Source organism: Notechis scutatus, chromosome 4 (genome assembly GCF_049901735.1).
Source record: "Notechis scutatus isolate UNSWTSFEM ecotype Mainland chromosome 4, rNotScu1.2, whole genome shotgun sequence".
NCBI lineage: Eukaryota > Metazoa > Chordata > Lepidosauria > Squamata > Elapidae > Notechis > Notechis scutatus.
The window spans coordinates 135,953,139-135,972,247 of record NC_142012.1 but is presented as its reverse complement, the minus strand read 5'-3'; the positions used below and the strand labels follow the sequence as shown (position 1 = coordinate 135,972,247).

At 38.6% G+C, this 19,109-nt stretch overlaps 1 protein-coding gene across 2 annotated transcripts in view; it reads right to left on the bottom strand.

Annotated features, from left to right (window-relative positions):
- Positions 1-5,788, bottom strand: part of SGPP2 (sphingosine-1-phosphate phosphatase 2) — a 46,645-nt gene extending 40,857 nt beyond the window's left edge. The window contains exon 1 of one of the 2 annotated variants that reach the window (XM_087965024.1): positions 5,151-5,788. In XM_087965024.1, the coding sequence (XP_087821150.1) occupies positions 5,151-5,372 (222 nt within the window). In that variant the 5' untranslated portion in view covers positions 5,373-5,788. The remainder of the gene's footprint in view (positions 1-5,150) is intronic. The other variant, XM_087965025.1, reaches the window with a different exon arrangement.
- Positions 5,789-19,109: the final 13,321 nt, after the last annotated feature.

Below are 19,109 nucleotides of genomic sequence, written 5' to 3'. Positions count from 1 at the left end.
AACAAAATGTTCTCTAATAGGCAGGGTATAGCCAGCAAATCAGAAAATTATGGGGTTGTTAAACCCATCCTAGCTAAAAACTCTGACTAGTCTTTAGCAACGATCACACTGTAGTACAATGTTATACAGAAGACGTTCTTCTGAAAAACAGAAGATAAATTCCATCTGTTCAGGCCTCTCAACATGGCATCAACTTGCTAGATGCTTATGAAGAACTGCTGTGTCGTATTAAAGCTAAGGTATTTCATAAACCATGATCAACTCTAGACTTTCCTCTGGGAGAAAAAGAAAAAATATAGAAGTTTTGATGCCAGAAACACCAGATTAGATGGTATGAATTAGTAATCAAATCACCATTTTAAAAATGGCAATTTTTTTTGTTTGTTTGTTTTATTTTAGTTATTTTTGTTATTTGCTTACAAGATAATAGGTATAAGTAAAAACATAGTTATGAATACATGGATATATATAAGAAAAATAAAAAAATAAAAACAAAAGAAACAATAGGACAGGGACGGTAGGCACATTGGTGTGCTTATGCACGCCCCCTACAGACATCTTAGGAAAGGGGTGAGGTCAATAGTAAACAGTCTAAGGTTAAAGTTTTGGGGGTTTCGGGAAGAAACCAGAGTCAGGTAGAGTATTCCAGACATTGACCACTTTGTTGCTGAAGTCTTATTTCCTGCAATCAAGTTTGGTGCAATTAACCTTGAGTTTGGCTAAAGAGGCCTAATCTAAAAGGCGCTAGATTCCTGGGATTGGGAGGCTATGTACATAGATTGACGATAGATCTGGAACGTCTAGACTTCAAGTCAGCTCTATTTATAAAGTTCAGGGGCTCAATTGGCACCAATTGTTTCTCTGCTAAGTACAGTTAGTCCTTGATTTATGACCACAACTGATCCCCAAATTTCTGTTGCTAAGTGAGACAGTTGTTAAATGAGTTTTGCCTCATTTTATGACCTTTCGTACCACAGTTATTAAGTAAATCCCTGCAATTATTAAGTAACAAAATTGTTAAGTGAATCTGGCTTCCCCATTGACTTTGTTGGTCAGAAGATTACAAAAGGCTATCACATGATCCCAGGACACTGCAACCGTCACAATTATGAACCAGTTGCCAAACATCCAAATTTTGATCCTGTGATTTTGGAGATGCTGCAACAATCGTAAGCGTGAAAAAATGGTCATAAGTCACTTTTTCAGTGATGTTGTAACTTCAAACAGTCACTAAATAAAATGTTATAAGTCGAGGACTACCTGTAATTGCAAGGATAATATCTCAGATACCCATTATACCATTCCATACCAAATGTACATACTTTGCTTGGTGGAAGAGCATGGTCAACAGATGACAAATAAAAAATAAACTAAGTGCAGATTTGGAAGAACAGTAGGCTATCACAAACAACTACAGAAAAAACAGATGGGGGGCAGGAGGAAGAGAAAGAGCAGAAAAAAAGGAGAGGCAGAAACGTAACTGAAAGTAAAGAGACTGTTAATTAGAACAGTGACTGAGAAGGAGAATATGCTAGAAGGCAAGGCAATATATATTTTAATATATTTTTGAAGTTATATTTTAAAATTGTGTTCAAATATAAGCACTATGGCAGCCCACTAGTGATACAAGCTTTATATATTTCCAAAATAAGAAGAAATTAGGAAATATATGCCTATTATTGTGAGAAGTTACATTGATCTGAAAGCAATTATAACTTAATTACTGATGGGCAAAGAGCTATATAGAGTCCTTAGTGCTCTCTGATCTTGGTTGTTTGGCTTGTTTGTTTGTATTCATTATTCACTTGGGTAATGACACATCTGCAAACAAATGAAGAGCAGAGCTCACAGTGCAATCTTGATCGAAAAAGATATATTAGTTCAAAAGTTATACCTAGATAGTTAGTTTCAAATGCAACTAGCCATTACAAACGCTAGAATTCATGCTCTCTATTATTACTGTAATCAACCAATCACTACTTTTAAGATGATGGTACTAGAAAGCACAGTGATAGTATTTATGTGGGTCAGGGAAATAGATTATTTCCCTAGTAGAAAAAAAAAGTGAGGATGTGGAGAGTGCTCTACCTAATACTATGCTTAAATTATTTAGGCACCAGTCTTCATATGGTCAAAAAAAATCATCCACGCACAAGAATGTGACTTAGAAAAAACCCAGAACTACAAGGCCCAGTTCTGAGAAAATGAGTCCTTCCTTCCTTCCTTCCTTCCTTCCTTCCTTCCTTCCTTCCTTCCTTCCTCACTCATTCACTCACTCCTTCTCTCCTTCCCTTCCTCCCTCTTTTTATTTTATTTTTATTTATTTTATTTTGTCAAGCGACTATAAGAAACAGGTATAAGTATAAACATAGTTATGAATACATGAAATATATATATAAGAAAAATAGAAACAATAGGACAGGGACAGTAGGCACATTGGTGCGCTTATGCATGACCCCTACAGACCTCTTAGGAAAGGGGTGAGGTCAATAGTAGACAATTTAAGGTTAAAGTTTTTGGGGTTTGGGGAAGAAACCACAGAGTCAGATAGAGTATTCCAGACATTGACCATTCTGTTGCTGAAGTCATATTTCCTGCAATCAAGTTTGGTGAGGTTTACCATGAGTTTGTATCTATTGTGTGCTCTTGTATTGTTATGGTTGAAGCTGAAGTATTCATTGACATGTAGGACTTTGTAATATATAAGTATATGTACTATACTTAGATCAGACCGAAGGTGGCATAGTTCTAGATTTTCTAGGTCTAGAATTTCAAGTCTGGTGGCATGAGGTATTCTGCAACGAACAGAGGAGTGGAGAACTCTTCTTGTGAAATATTTCTGGACTTTCTCAACTGTGCTAATATCAGATACGTAATGTGGGTTCCAGACCGATGAGCTGTATTCGAGTATTGGTCTAGCAAATGTTTTGTATGCTCTAGTTAGTAGTGTGATATTACCAGAGAAAAAGCTACGCAGAATTAGGTTAACAACTCTTAATGCCTTTTTGGCTATGTAGTTACAGTGGGCTCTAGCACTTAGATCAATTAGAGATGAGTACTCCAAGGTCCTTTACAGCATCAACATCATCGTCCTTTGGATCATCAACACGGTCTTGACTATTCAGCTTGTATTTTATTTTCTGATTTTTTTTTGTGAATATGTAAGACATTTATTTGTTGAGATTTGAAGTTGCCATTAAATTAAAAGAATGTGTTTCAAATGAATACTCTAGTCTACTGCTGAAGGCAATAATAACAGAATGTTATAGGATTAAAGTAAGATTCTTGAATGTATTTATTTTACATGTGTGTTTGTGTGTAGTCATTTATTGCAGCAAGATGTGTAGTGGTTAGAGTTCAGTCCTCTCATGTGGTAGACCGGGTTTCAAATCCCTGCTGGTACCTATCTTATTGGTAGGGCCTTTGGATAAAGTCACCTGCCCTAATGTTCACTTGCCTGCCTCCAATATGAGTGACATGATCTAAGAGACTCATGCCAGCTCAGTCATCACATCACCTGAATTAGCAAGGTTTGGTCCAAGTGATAAACCAGGACAATCTGATAATAAGTCGGTTACTGAAACAAATCATGTGTAGACAAGATAAGGAAAACCTGAAATTGATAGAATGCTACAACAGCATTCTAATGAGATATGATATAGTATATGAAATATATGCAGGAACTACGAATGCACAGAAGATAGAAAATCAGCTAGTTACCTAACACTTCAACATAGTGAAGAGGAAGCTGTATTCATAACTTGAAATAGGTCAACTTCACATTATATCCCAGACTCAAGAAAACCTGAATGAACAACTGGATGAGTAGCCAATACCTGATGCTGGAACATCACTGCCATCTCTTCTATTAGAGAGCACAGCAAATGATATGAGACCTAAGATCATGGATAAATGTAAAGGAATGTATGGATAACCTTGGGGGGGATGAAGGAAAAAGATGCTGCCTAGGAAATGATCAGACAAGAGGAGAGGCCCACAAGGACAGAGAAAAAACCTAGGAAGGAAGGATTTGCCCTCATGGATCAGACAGTTAAAAGTGGTGGCAGGAAGTTTGTAACTTCTGATTTGCAAGATTCTGTTAAAGTAGCCTTACAATAAAGTAGATTTAGCTCTATTTCTGTCTATATTCTTCAGGCTACTGCAATGTATTTGAATGAACTGCTGTCTTGTGCTGATTTTACACTGCAAACATCATTATCATCATTGCCAACACTGTTGAATTCACCAGCTCATTTAATCCTTATTCTCCCACCACCATTTTTGTTAAGGTCAAATTATTATAAGAAACAATGTTGAAAATAAACATTTCCTGCAAATTTGCTAGATGCAAAATAGAAAGCTACAACATTTGGGCTAAAATCAAATCACCTGTGAAAGTCATTACTGTTATCATGGGGGGAGAGGTTGTTATTTTAAAAGCTTGCCTGTTTGTATATTTATTTATTTATTTATTTATTTGATTTGTCAATCGCTTACAAGATAACAGCTATAAGTATAAACATAGTTTTGAATACATGAGATGGATACGTACAAGAAAAATAAAAAGAAACAATAGGACAGGGACGGTAGGCATGATTGGTGCTCTTATGCACGCCCCCTTGTAGGCAAGCTTTTCAGTTCTCCAAAAGTCTTCACCCAAGTCTTTTCCATTCAGAGAGGAAGGTGGGGGGAGAACTAAGACCGCGCAGTATTAAAGTCGTGAAGAGTGCAGTAGTTATAGCTTTGTACAAATTTGTGTCCCTAAAGTAGTGGGTTTGCAGTAACAGGAAGTCAGCGGAGGGGAAGGCACGGCTCGGCAAGAGACCTTTTTTACGCCAACGCTTCCTGCTCGCTCGCCTTCCGCTAACTCAGGGGTCTCCAACCTTGGCAACTTTAAGCCTGGAGGACTTCAACTCCCAGAATGCCCCAGCCAGCTGGCTGGGGCATTCTGGGAGTTGAAGTCCTCCAGGCTTAAAGTTGCCAAGGTTGGAGACCCCTGCGCTAACTGACCTGGTTAAGAAGGCGGGCATTTGCCCCGGGCGAGAGGATTACAGAGCACATCTGGGACAGCAGGAGGAGGCGGTCTGAGTTCGGGGCTGCAAACGGAGCTCCGGCTTCTTTCGTACGCCCGCCCCTGTTGAACGCATTACCTTCCAGCCGTCCCCGGGGCTGCCGTTGCAGGTGGCGCAGTCGGCCGGGACGCTGAAGCCCGGGCGGTGCCCGTTGCTGACGTCCCGCGGAGTCAGGGACCGGCTGCCGTTGGCCACCGCCTGAGCTCGCTGGTCCTCCTCGCCTCGGGGGAAGAGCCCGCAGCGGCGCTGGAACCGAGCCACGAGTTGAGAGCCCAAGAGGCTGCCGAGCAGGCTGCCCATGCTCGCTCCGGGTGGGAAGCAGAAGCCAGGCGTGGCGGGACGCTTTCGGCGGGCAAAGCCGCCAGCCGGCTACCGCTCTGCAGAGGAGCCGGAGAGAAGAGGCGGGCTTGGGACGCCCCGCGGACAGGTGCAGCCCCGCCCCGCCTCCGGGCCCGAATCGGGTGGTTGCCTTGACTGCGGGGGCCGGCGCGACTCCTCCGGACGTCGCCGTTTTGTAATCAAGCAGGCTCTCCTTGCCCCCGGGAAAGGGAGGAAGCCGTCCTGGGACAGGATCGGACCGTCGCGGCCTTGGAGAGATGGGTGACCCTTTTCTAAAGTAGCCCGGCCATTTCGGCAATTTATCCCATCCCGAATGAGTTCTATCAACTCGGCTGGATGTCGCTGGTGTTTACGGGACCTGCATTCAGCCCAGCCCCGCTCCGCTCCGCTCCGCAGCCCGGAAGTTCATTGCGGAATCCTAGCCGAGCCGTTAGTTCTCAGCCGACCTCCCAGAGTTGCCGGCGGGAGCATCCTGAACCCAGTATGTGACCTCCACAAAACAGTCCCAAGACCAAAGGGTATCGTGGCTTAACCCAACGTCACACCAATCTTACACCACATACCATTTTACCCTCCCTTTAATGTAACCAGGGCTATTTTCTCGGGAACGGATTAAAGCTCTGCTCATCCGTCCTTATTTCAGGAAAAATATTGATAGTATTAATCTGGTTGTGCACACCATCAGCCGCATCTTTCCTCTGTAGCATCAATGCCAGATTATGTTGCTCCAATTGTCCCCTTGTCCTTCTTGTGTTGACATCTCTCTCTCTCTTTTTTTTTTAACAACATCACCTCTTGGAAGAAAACTTGCACAAATTAGAATACTGCAACAAGAATGTCATTTCTGATCTTCCCAGTTCAGTTTTGATCAAATCTGCAACTGTCCACCTTCTGATTTCCGCTTCTGTTATTTTATTTCTAGGAATAGTGGTGTTTCCTTTGACTCCAAAAAATTATTTATCCGAGAAGATAGGAAGGCAAATGGTCTCATTTTACAGGAACAAAAACCATTGAAATTGACAAGGAAATTTGAAAATATTTCTGGAAGGAAGGAAGGAATTGTTTCAGTAGAGGAGTGTTATGCTTGTGTGTTAGGGAAGAAAGGTGGGTTTTTAAAAAAACATTTTAAAAGATGTAAAAGTTATCCCAACATTAATTTTAGAGCCTGAGGAGAAGCAGGGCAAAGACTATGGGGATCCATTATTATTGAAAGGACAAACACCAGAAGAGAAATGATAGGTGTGGATGCCATTAAGTGAGCAGGAAAAAAAATAGGGCTTGTGCTAGAATTAAATTTTGCATGTCCTGGGTTTCTAATAATGTACTAATATACACCTGTTTAGAGACAGCACAGGGACTCTGTTGCTTTCCTTTCAGAGTCTAAAATATTTACATGTCGGTAGACAGAAAAATCTATTTTTCACTTTAAGTTCAGTTCTCCTTCCTCTTTTCAACCCCTCATGTAATTGTGTAACTCATTTTCTCCATAATGATGGAAAGGTTATATTATAGTCTTGGTAAGTCAGGCTATCCAATCACCAACCTGTTTTCCAAATATATCTTAATTTTTTCTTTCACATAAACTGCAGCTTAAGAATACTTTCATAGAAATCCTCTAGTTCTATATCCAGGGTTTCTCTCTCCATGCATTCATTATGCTGTATAAAGCTATCCATTTTTATTAGCATGACCATCAGAAGCAAGTGGAATCTCTTGAGCTAGTTACCCCCTCAAGATATTTGCAAAGTGAAATACATTTTATATGAATCATTGTTTCAACATCATATCCATATAAACAGTGAATCCAGAATGTAAGATAATGAAAGGAGACTGGCTAAATTCTGGGAAAGGCACTAATCAAAAGGGAACCTTGAGTGACACTGCTGTCAATTTAAACTCCAAGTGTTATTCTATGACCATTAGGTATGTTTTGTTCTCACTGAATTGTGGGCAAAAGGTATAGTTTTGGACTTCTAATGTTCAATACTCAGGGAAGAAGTGCAAATTATTTGATTACAAGTGATTTCCTTTTATCAATGTGCTTATTGGATTAACCAGTTGTCCACAATAAAAGTACTAGCTTTTAACATTCAGCTATATTAAACAAGAAATTACATAAACTCAACAGCTAAATTGGGAAAAGTATGAGCTAATGTTATATCCTACTAATCTATATTTCCCCCTTCTCTCTGGAATAATCTGACGTATGGCTTCAGAGAGATCCATTCTATCATTGTAGCTGTAGGACCCATGCTCTTTTCTTGTTACTATGCAGTCTGTAGTGTAGATGATAAAGGTGTATGTTGCATTAACTCTCAGATTCTTTGAACACATAAAGGTCAAAGAGAAATATAAGCAAAACAAATGGCTTTGGTTAATTAAAAGTTATTGAATATTTGTAAGAACAGTTCTATGTTTAGTTTAAGTACATGCAGAAATATATGAATGTACTCCATGAGAACTGAAGAGAAACTGGGAAGTTAATACAAATGTTATATTAAATGTGCTGTTTCTCTCAGTCATTAAATGATTTCTGTATTTTTATGGCCCTTTCAAAATAAGAATAGCATTTCCTTTGATTTGTATTGGCTAATTAAGTAATATATATGGCTGAGTAAGCAGCAGTAGCAGCAGCTTTAATTTTATAGCTGATATCCAGGAAATGCTATTTCTGTTAGAAATATATGTAATGTTTTACTTTCATATCAGACTGCAATGCAGAGGTACTGGTGTGCAAAATGGAGACATCAGCCCAGCCTTATACTCTAATTTAAGCAAGGTTTTCAAATTGCTTTACAGTGTACCCTTTGTGGTCCAGAATCCTGTCCTTCATAGCATCATCAGTCTGCAAGGTGCTTAAGGTCATCTACAACAGCCTCACAATATGTCTATCCTGGAGCTGTCTAAATTGCATGTCATTTGCTGTTGATTAAGCTATATGAGAAAATGTAAAGTGTATTAGCAATCAAGTGAGTACCACACCAAGCAAATATTTCCAATTAGTTGAGAATGGGGGTGGATAATAAATACAGAAATTGCTATGAAATTAATTCTACTGTCAAAAATTAGCAGATTTAACTTAAATGGAGACTCAAGTTAATACCATAGATTTTTCTTTGAAGAAGTAAACTGGTCTGGTTTACTTCTAATACTATGGTATATCATAGATACTACCTGAGCGGGAAGGTAGGTAGAAATTGGTTGGCTTTAGTTACCTTTTCCCTGGGATATTTAAGTCCAGTCTTGGCAGAGTAAGTCAAAACATGGTTTAGTTTTGGCTTGGCATTATGTAAACCCAATCGCTTGGTTTACAAACAATGGTAAAACAACTTGTTTTGTGTAGTAGATGACTTAGTCATGACCTCTTGTCTCAACTATTGTACCTTGGAGATACAGTGAGAGAAATCCTCATGTGCTTTATCTTGAATTTCCAAAGAAAAAGGGGGTTATAAATGTAATAAGCAAATAACTAATGTCCATGTTTTAGCCTTTTATTTTGTGTGCTGGATTTGGTCATAATTACTCACTAGGTTTTTTTGCTATATGAAAAGTTGATGCAACATTGCATTTAGTAATTATATATGGTTGCATAATAAGCGTAATAGGCCATTTGCAATATATCTTAAATAGTTTTAAACAATAAATACATACCTTTTTGCATTTTAACTTGTTTGCACTCAGTCACAAGCATGAATAAACCATTGCATATTCCAAAGATCTTCTCAAGAATTAACTGGCATCAATACTAAAACAGTATCTTTAAAACAAAGTATATCATTTGTACCATTTACAAACAAGTGAAACAAGCCACTTGAGCTTGGGGCATTCATTGAAAAATAGCCAAATCTACATTCATAAATCAAAATAATATATAAATCTGATAGATAAATAGATAGATAGATAGAGGGAGAGAGAGAGAGACAGACAGACAGACAGACAGACAGACAGAGATATATACATATATATCAAAATCAAAAGAATGCACGCACACACACACCAATTAAATCAAGGGTAGAATTAAATATTGTAAAGAACATTCCTTTGACTCTACCCTTGGTTGGCATCTGTAGTAAAAAACAATAAATTATTTGGCATGATCACATTGTGGCTTTCCTCACTGTTGCCAGATGGTAGGGCTGAAATATTCAACATATTAATTTCATGTCATGTCCCTACTTGACAAAAATGGAGAGAAAAAGATATAGTAGTGTCAACAGTTTGATATGTTGTATAATGTTCATTTTTATTTTCTCTTAAATTAGCCACCAATGCAAGCTCATTTCACTTACTACGGAGTTGCAAATTGCAGCTTCCATAAGATGTACAATAGGGATCCTGAGTTTCAGGGGTCTACTTTGGTTTTTGAATTATTTGCTAAATCAAAACTAGGTCCATATACAAAATCCTTGTTTGACGTAGAAGGTGAATTGAATCCTAATTTTAGAAGGCTGAGTCCATCTGTGATGTGGATAATTTAATTGGACAATGAAGGTGACCCATTTAAATTATAATTTAGTGCTCAAAATAATCACATGGATCTATTTTTTTCTTTCAAGGCAATGCAATCATTTAGCTAAAATATAATGGTAATGATATTTCAATTTATCCCATATTCTGTCAATTACAATGGGGAAAATTAGACTGAAGTAAAATGTAGTGAGGTAGAAGAATTTAAAGGAATATTCTCTCCCTCCTCAGAATCTTAAGAATGTCCTGGTTGCACTTTTAAGTCAAACATTTTAAATTACATGTATGATACAAGTATTAATCTATATCTGGGGAACTCGAATTCACTAGCACCTTCTCAACCAATTAACATTCATACTGTAGATCATGAATTCTGAGGATGAAAGGTATAACTAATGCAAAACAATCATTTATTTTTAATTTTATTACTCCCACTACTCAGAAATACTAGGAATCTAATATAAATTAGCATAAGAACAGCTCTGCTGGAGCAGACAAATGGCTCATGGAGTTCAGCATTCCTGAAGAACCAGATGCATTCAGGATCTCACTTTCATGGACAAGAGTGTGTAGGTGGGTATGTAGGCGAGAGAGGGAGAGAAAGAGGGATTGTTGCTTTCCATTGTTACTCCCTAGCAACTGGAATTCAACATATGCAATCTAACAAAGAGTTCTCAAGACTAGCATCCTTTGACAGCTGCATTGACCATGAATTGGTTCCCTTTTAAAATAATCTAAATAGGTGGCAATCACTATATTTGATGGCAGTGAATATTGGCTCTTGTCACCCTTATCTGCAGGGTGACTCCATATCCAAAGGAGTGCGTGTTGCATTGTAATTAATTTAAATATCTACCAAACAGTTGTGAGTCTATATGGAATAGATTATCTCCATCATCTAGGATCAGTAAGACAAGCAGAAACCAGAGTTCTCAGCCTTACCAAGTTGACAAGATTTTTGTGTGCTTCATGTGTGATATAGTAGTTAAGGTAGTGAACTAGGACTGGAGAAATCCAGATTCCAGATAAATCTCATTTATGGAAACATCCCAGGTGAGTTTGAGTGTGTGATTTTATTTCAGACACTTTACTTCCTCAGTTTTATTGTTATGGGGTTAAAATTAAAACTATAAGCTGCCTTGATAAAAAGACATGATGTGTGTCGAACAAAAATATGATTACCTGAAATATAAACCCCAAATATAGTTAATTATTTTTACAGGAGATGGTTATCTGACACTCTGTGCCACAATAGTTTATAAACTATTTCCAGAGGGTTTAGGTAACTCCCAAAGAAGAGTTTGTATATATGTGACATTATTTGATCTGTGTCTTTCAGGTGATCTTCACATTTGTAACCTTTTTTTTCTTCCATCATATAGCTGAGATATGAATTTGGATAAGGGAGGGAAAGATAGCTAGTTTCTAATGTATATAATAGAAGTTTGGATAGCTACAGGAGCCTCATATAGTTCTTATTCAAGTATAAACAATAATGGGGAGACTGTATGTGTCATAAGCTGGAATGTGGGAGGAAATCTCATTGAATTCTTAATATAAAACAATATAAACTTCTAAATATATATTTCATAATACCGGGTCCTGCTTAGACCTTTTTATAGAGATTACCCCATTTGAGATTATTAAATATATATTCTTGTGCTAATTATTGTAGTTCAAATTTTGATGCTTAAAATCATCACTAGTTTGAACATTTATTTCCAACGTAAAAGTTTTGAAACTAGCCTTTAATTTGTGTTAACAATTTAACTTTAACTTATAAAGTTAAAATTTAACTCATTAACTTTTGACATTTATGCTTCATCAGTTGTGAACATGGTTCTTTTTCTTCCTGCATATTCTCTTTATTCCAATCACCTATATGCATTCATTGCTCCCAACAGTACAGAGGTAATTACTCTTGTAAAATATTATGATGATGCCAAGCGGTATTTTTCTTTCCACAGTTGAAAGCTTGGATCTCAAGTTCTATTGCTGATGCCACCTATTGTACAATTATCAATTATGGCTAGCAATCTGCAGCTTATATATCTGACAGAATATTCTTCCCAATAGTTGCAATAGGATGCATTTTTGTATTTATATTTCAATTTGTATTACTCTAATACCCAACCTTCTAATCAACCTTTCATGCACGTTTGTAATATAAAATAAGCATCACTTTGAGTTGAACTATGCTGGAAAATGATCACCCAGCAAAAATTTAAAAAGTAACTTATTCCTTGATTTGGCAAAGGAGCACAAACTCTTCATAAGTTTAGGTAGCAAGAATGATTTTATCTAAAGTGTCAGGATTGATTCTTATTTTTGCCAGCAGGCAATCTCCACCCATTCTGAGCTGGTCATACACGGAATAATTCATTTATTGCTCAGGCTGCCCTTTCACCTTTTTCTCTTGCACAAGATAAACACTTTTTAAAAGAGAGCTACCTTGTGCCTAGTTACCAGCATGTGGAGCAAGTCATGGTTGAATTCTGCATGCAACCAGAAAAACTACATTCTCTTGTACCATAACTGAGGTTTTTTTTAAAGTCAGGCGAGTTAGTAATTGAAAGATAAGGAATTCTTCTGAATAATCAAAATAAATAATCACAGTAGCTTATGGTAAAACTTGATTTTACCTTCTTCTTCTTGCGCTATATCCGTCATCCGATGTTGGTGATCCTATTTTTATCAACAGCCATACAAAAAAATGCTGTTGAGTTTTGTCCAAACCAGTCTCTTAGATATTGAAGCCACTATGTTCTTCTGCCTGGACCTCATTTGCCTTCAGTCTTTCCTTGGAGGATTAGGTGAAGTATGCTGTTATTTTTCCAGGTGTCGCATCACATGTCCAAAATGTTCTACCTTTTGCTTTTTTATAGGCTTGATGATTTCTCTTGGCTTTCCCAGGCAGCTTATCACTTTTTCATTTCTGATTTTGTCAACCAACTTATACACAACAGCCACCTATAAATCCACATTTCAAATGCTTCTAGTCTCTTCAAGTGACATTCTGTTAGAAACTAATTCTCCACTCCATAGAGCAAGACAAAAAAGATGTAACATCTGACAAGCCTGATTTTCAATCTTAGGCTTATGTCGTGACTGCAGAAGATCTAGCACCTACATATATGTACTAAATGTATCTTTTTAAAATTGATAAGCACAACTCTTTAGGGAATGAAAGAAGGAAAACGTTGTAATTACAAATTTCTATGTAGTATAAATGCCCCAATATTGTAGTTTGTTGGCAATATTATAAAGTGGCAATTTTCTATATTATATTGCATATAAGAGAATGCCTAAAGTAATAATAAGTAGAATACATAAAAAATATTATGCATGAAGAAAAGTGCTACTTACTGATACGTGGCAAGATCATTTTCCAGGACCAACAGCTAACAGTAACCATTATGTAGGAGCACCCTCTACCCCAATAATTCAATAGCTATGTTTGCCAATCCGGAAAATATAGCTTTTGTGAATCAGACTTTCTATGGTCCACTGATCAGATGAATTGGTCTTCAACTCTAGGGATTCCATTCAGTTTAATTTTAGGCTGGCTGGGAATTATGGGACTTAATTCCCATGTATCTGGATAACACCAGTTTCAGCAAAATGATATAAAGGTCTTCCTGGAGGTAAGAAGCTTGTATAGTGCTGTGTTCATTCGATTTTTCACTACTACTCAGTCTTTTGTGGAACAGTGATTTTTCAACTGGTGGTACATCTAACAGATATGAGATTGAAAAGAATTCAAAATTAAGTTATGAATGGGTGATTTGATTTGATGAAACTTTGCTGGAAATGTTATGAACTAACATAAACGTATTTTAATAAAGCTTAACAACCTTGATAGAAAAGCAGGCTCGTAATCCTGCACTTTTGATTGGTCCGTGGAGAGCGAGCTGGGATTGGTCCTTACGGAGCAACCTGATTGGCTATTAGCGGAACGTCTCTCATTGGGTACAATTTAAACGTCTTAACGTAAGTCATTGGTTAATGGGACAGCAGCCAACCCTATAAAAGAGCTGTTGCTGCCCAGGGTTTTTGCTCTGTTCCTGATCATTAATAAAGAGTTGAAGTTCACTGTTCACAGCCTCGTCTCCGTTCCTTGTGCCCATGCTCAGAACTTAACAGGAAACATCTTTTCAAAGCAGATTAGTGAATTGAAGCAAGGGCTTGCTTCAAAGCAATGAATTGAATCTGGTGGCTCCAGAGTATTTAAGAAATCTGATAGCTCTTCTACTTATTATTACTTTAGGCATTTTTATATTTCTTATATGCAATATAATATAGAAAATTGCCATTTTATAATATTGCCAACAAACTACAATATTGGGGTATTTATACTACATAGAGAGTTGCGACATTTTTCTGGTCATTCCCTAAGGAGTTATGCTTATCAATTTTAAGAAGATACGCTTAGTACAACTACAAAAGTATCAAGTCAGGGACTGGGTGGCTAGACTTTACAATTATCTATAATCTTCATTTTGGAAAACATGGAAATTTCATTTTCCCAAGTGGCCATACAAGCCTGCATACAAACCATTAATCTTGAGCAGGGGTCACCAACCTTTTGGACCTCAGGGACCACCAAACTCATAATTTTAAATCCCATAGACCACTAATATGAATCCAGCATGCCGTTCGCTGAATCTCCTGGACTCCCAGACAGGAAGGGGTCCTTCAGGCACTTAGCTTGGCTGCCTGTTTCTGCAACCTTAATACTCAAAGAGTCATTTGGACCAGTTTCCCACAGAAAACAAAACACTGGAATCTCTCATCTCTCTTTCTCTCTTTCCCTTTCCCCTCTCTCCCTCTTTCTCTCTCTCTCTTTCCCTTCCTCTCTTTCTCTTTCTCTCTCTCTTTCCCTCCCTCCCTCCCTCTCTTTCTCACTTTCTCTCCCTCTTTCTTTCTCCCTTTCTCCCTCTTTCTCTCTGTCTCTTCCCCCCCTCTGTCCCCAGGGGTGGGGGGAAAGGAACCTCTGAACTGGTGCTGGGTGGTGGGTATCTGATGTCTGGAGGCCAACAAGCCACGTGCTGCAGACCAAATGGCTGGTGGTGAGGTGGAGCAACAGGGGTGATACCAGCAGCGGATGGACTGATATGCGTGGGAGATCGTGGCATCAGAGTCCTTCCCAGGTGTTCCCTGGCCTGCGAGAGGAGGGGGCGATCTCCCGTGCCCTTCCCCTCAGGAGCTTCTCTTCTTCCTCGCCAGAAGTGCTCACATGCAAAGCGGTCACCACCCCTCTGGCACCCGCCCCAGCCTCCTTCCCGCTGGGCATGTGAGCACTTCTGGCGAGGTGGAAGAGAAGCTCCTGAGGGGAGCGGGTCGAGCCTCCCCCTCGCAAAATCTTCACCTGAGGACATCGCTGGCAGCCGCTTCCTGCGGCTCAGGAGGTCCATGCTTTTCTCACTGCTGCTCAGCCTCCTGCTGAGGCAGGAGGCAGCAGTCATGACACGGGTTTGCTAAGGAGACTGAAGGATTGCCCCACCTCCCTGCCAGCCATCTGGTCTTCAGCACATGGCTCGTCGGCCTCCAGACATCAGAATCCCACCACCCAGCACCAGTTCAAAGGTTCCTTTCCCACCCCCACCCCCTTGCAGGCCAGGGAACATCTGGGAAGGGCTCCGATGCCACAATAACCCACACACTACCCTCTCTCCCCCCACAGGCATCAGTCCATCTGCTGCCAGTATCACCCCTGTTGCAGAGACAGGTGCACTGCGGCCCATCAAAATTTTCATGGACCACTAGTGGGCCACAGCCCACCGGTTGGCGACCACTGATCTTGAGGGAACCAACTCAGGATTTACAACATTACTGATCTAGGGCAGACTTGAAACTCAAATCCACAAGAACCGAAAGAATAGTCACACAAACCCAACAATATACCATAGCTTTTTCTCAAATGAGCATGGGGCTAGAGCTACAAGGCTGGCTCCAAGTGAGGGAATGGTTGATTGTTCATTGATTTTTTTAATGAGTTGTTTTGTTGCTTAAGCACCAAAGGTCTATTATTGCCTCTGTGTTGATACACAAGGTTGCAGATGAGGTGGCAACCAAGCCCTGCCTGATCCATTGACTTTCTCCATTTTTAACTTCTTTAATGCGGACAGTCATAAACCTTTAACCTGTTTCTCTCTTGTGCTAGCAGCAAGCTACTTTTCAGTAATTCAAGACTTAATTCAAGACAAATTAAGTTTGAATGCAACTGAATCTGGAATCAAAAACGTAAATCCAATCAACCCTTAGTTCAAATTAAAACAGGATTGATTCATACAAGCCTAACCAAAATGTGATACAAGGTCAGTTATTAAAACTTTGTGGACTCAATTTACTGTCAATAAATATGACAAAAAGTTTGTAACCATATAAATACTGTTCTTTGAAAAAGTAGGCTTTTTGTTACTTATATATTGAGATCCACTTGCTTTGACATCAAGATTTAAAATATTATCTAATAATTAACTGGGATTTGTTGTTTTAGATCCCTAACATGCTCAGAGGTCTTCAAACTTGGCAACTTTAAGACTTGTGGACTTCAACTCCCAAAATTCTCCAGCCAGCATAGCATAGCTGGCTGGAGAATTCTGGGAGTTGAAGTCCACAAGTCTTAAAGTTGCCATGTTTGGGGACTCCTGGTATAAATGTTGGTGGGTTCCATAAAAACAAATGAAATTAAAAGCATAGTGTAGGTATAATAGAATTTGTGAATGAGCTTGGAGAAGGGATGCTACCTAGGAAACAAACAAGCGATGCAGGCGTTACCTGTGGCTTAACAGTCAAAGGAATAAACTAATTGATTAGGCAGTTAAAGTGGTGAAGAGAAGTTTGTAGACTTGCAATATTAATGTCAGCCTTATCAGGCAAACCATACAAGAAATGTGCCAAGATAGGTAATTGTATTTTATTGTAAGGCTATATTAACAGAATGTTGCAAGTCTGAAGGTACAAACTTCCCACTGTTACTTTTAACTGCCTGATCAATTAGGCAGTCCTTCCTAAGTTTCTTCCTCTGACTGTTAAGTCACTGTGGCTCCTGCCTCTCATCTGATTGTTTTTTGTTTTTGTGTGACTATATATCATTTACAAATATCCCCATACAAGTTATATGTAAACCACGTTGACTTGCTTTCAAGTTCAAAAGATCATTATAAGTAACTGACATCCTTCCTACACAATTAATGGATTAACTAACATGAGGTACCAATAAAAGACAACATTGGTAGCTCAGGGATGAAAGTGATTCATACCATATCTTCCTCACTTGAGGGGCATAATAAAAGAACACCTGGACACTGAGACCCCTTGATTGCTTGAGGCTGGTTGTAACCCAAAACTGCTGGGCCCCAGCAATCTCTGAAGCTACTGTAGAAGCACATGCCCTTCATCTCCCCAATCCTAAGGAACTTCAGTCGCATGACTGCTTCAGTAAATTAAGAGAAGCTGTCCCAAGGCCAATTGCCCAGCCTAGAGGACTAGCTATTTTGTTGCTGAGACAGAAAGCAAAATGGCACTACCAGGATCTGAAAGTTAGTTTGCTTGGGAGTTTCCCATAGTGATAAGCAGAGAATTCTCAGTTGCTCTTCTAGGCAACAGGTTAGCATAAGAATCAAGAGGCAGATGTTGTGAGAGGTAGTTTTCCAATCCTTTGTTGTCTTTTGCCAGCAGTTGCTTTGTTCTTTCTCTCTATAATAGTAGGATCTACTCTTTTTTGACTGTCCCATTTCACTGATCAAACTGGAGTTGTGAATTTTAACACTTCTGATAAAGATATTCTCTGCTGCAAAACATTATAGACCAGTTCAAATAGCATGGGAATCACCAATCACATACTATATACTGGTTGAGCTATACTTCCCCACCCCCATCTCTCCCTCCCCCACCCGCCCTTCCTCCATCTGATGCATTTGTGATGAATGCCTAAGAATGATCAGATTGGGAGTTGAAGAAGCATACCTAAAATGTGTAATCGATTGCTGCCAGTAATCCATAATTGCTTAGTGATGGCACTGAAAACACTGAACCCTGCTATTGTCATCTTAACAGAATTTCCATTACCTTGTTTTCCTGCCCTGTTTGCAGTTTGTGCATTCACACAGATTAAAATGGGAGTTCCACATATATGCATGGATTATTTCTTATTTAAATCCATGAATAAGAGTCTGATTCTGAGATCATCACCCTGAAATATCATATTTCAAATGATATCTTCTTTGCTGCATTGAGTTGATAAATCACTAAACTACCCAAGTAGTTCTGCAACATATGGAACCAACTCTTTTCAATTTGAAAAAGATAAATTGTGGGAGCTATCAGCCCAAATGATAAATGATTCCTTTGCATGCTTCCCTAGCAAAGGCTGCATGATATGCCCAGTCAAATAGCAATAAATAATTGCTTATACGGATAAGAACATTTTATAACAGTAGGTTATGATTTATTTTAAAATGTAATCAAGTTACAAAGAATTTTAATTTTTTAGCAATAAGAAACTTGAATTTCTCCCCATGTTAAAAATAAAATCAGTACTATGTAATTTCCTGGTACTGTCCAGATGTATTTGATTCTAGTTCTCATCATTTTTAGCATGGGTTGATGGAAATGTAGCCCAGGTTATCTAAAGGGTAATAGGCAGAAGAAAGGCTGACCTAAAAGATAAATGTGGAGATAAATTCTATGCAATGGCTTCCTTTATGCAATGGAATTTGATACCACCTGATGATATATGTGATTATGAAAGACTCCTGGGAAACTAAAAAAAAATGTAATATTTTTTTCCTAGTTAGGAACTTTTTCCTAACAGTCAATGAGAAACTGCCACACCATAATTTGAACCATTGTCCTGCATTTTGGAACCAAAGAAAGATCTTGATCATCTCATGTTTTTATATACTTGCACATAACTGAACTATGCTAAAATATCCCTTTTTTTCCTTAAGATTGGACTATCAATACCATTTTGTAGGATTCCTCCAATGTTCTCATTATCTTTCCTACATGTTTCCTCACCTGTTTTAATTTATTTGAAGTTGGTGTTCAGAATCTGAATCAGGAAACAAATAACAAACTGTTGTCAGCTCTTTGATTTTAATTTCTAGACTGTAGCTGCAAACTTTTAGATTATGAAGGGAAAAATAACATGAAAAACAAAATGATATGCAAACCATCTCTCTCAGTATAAACAGCTTTATGCTCTTCACTTTCCTAAATTGTAAA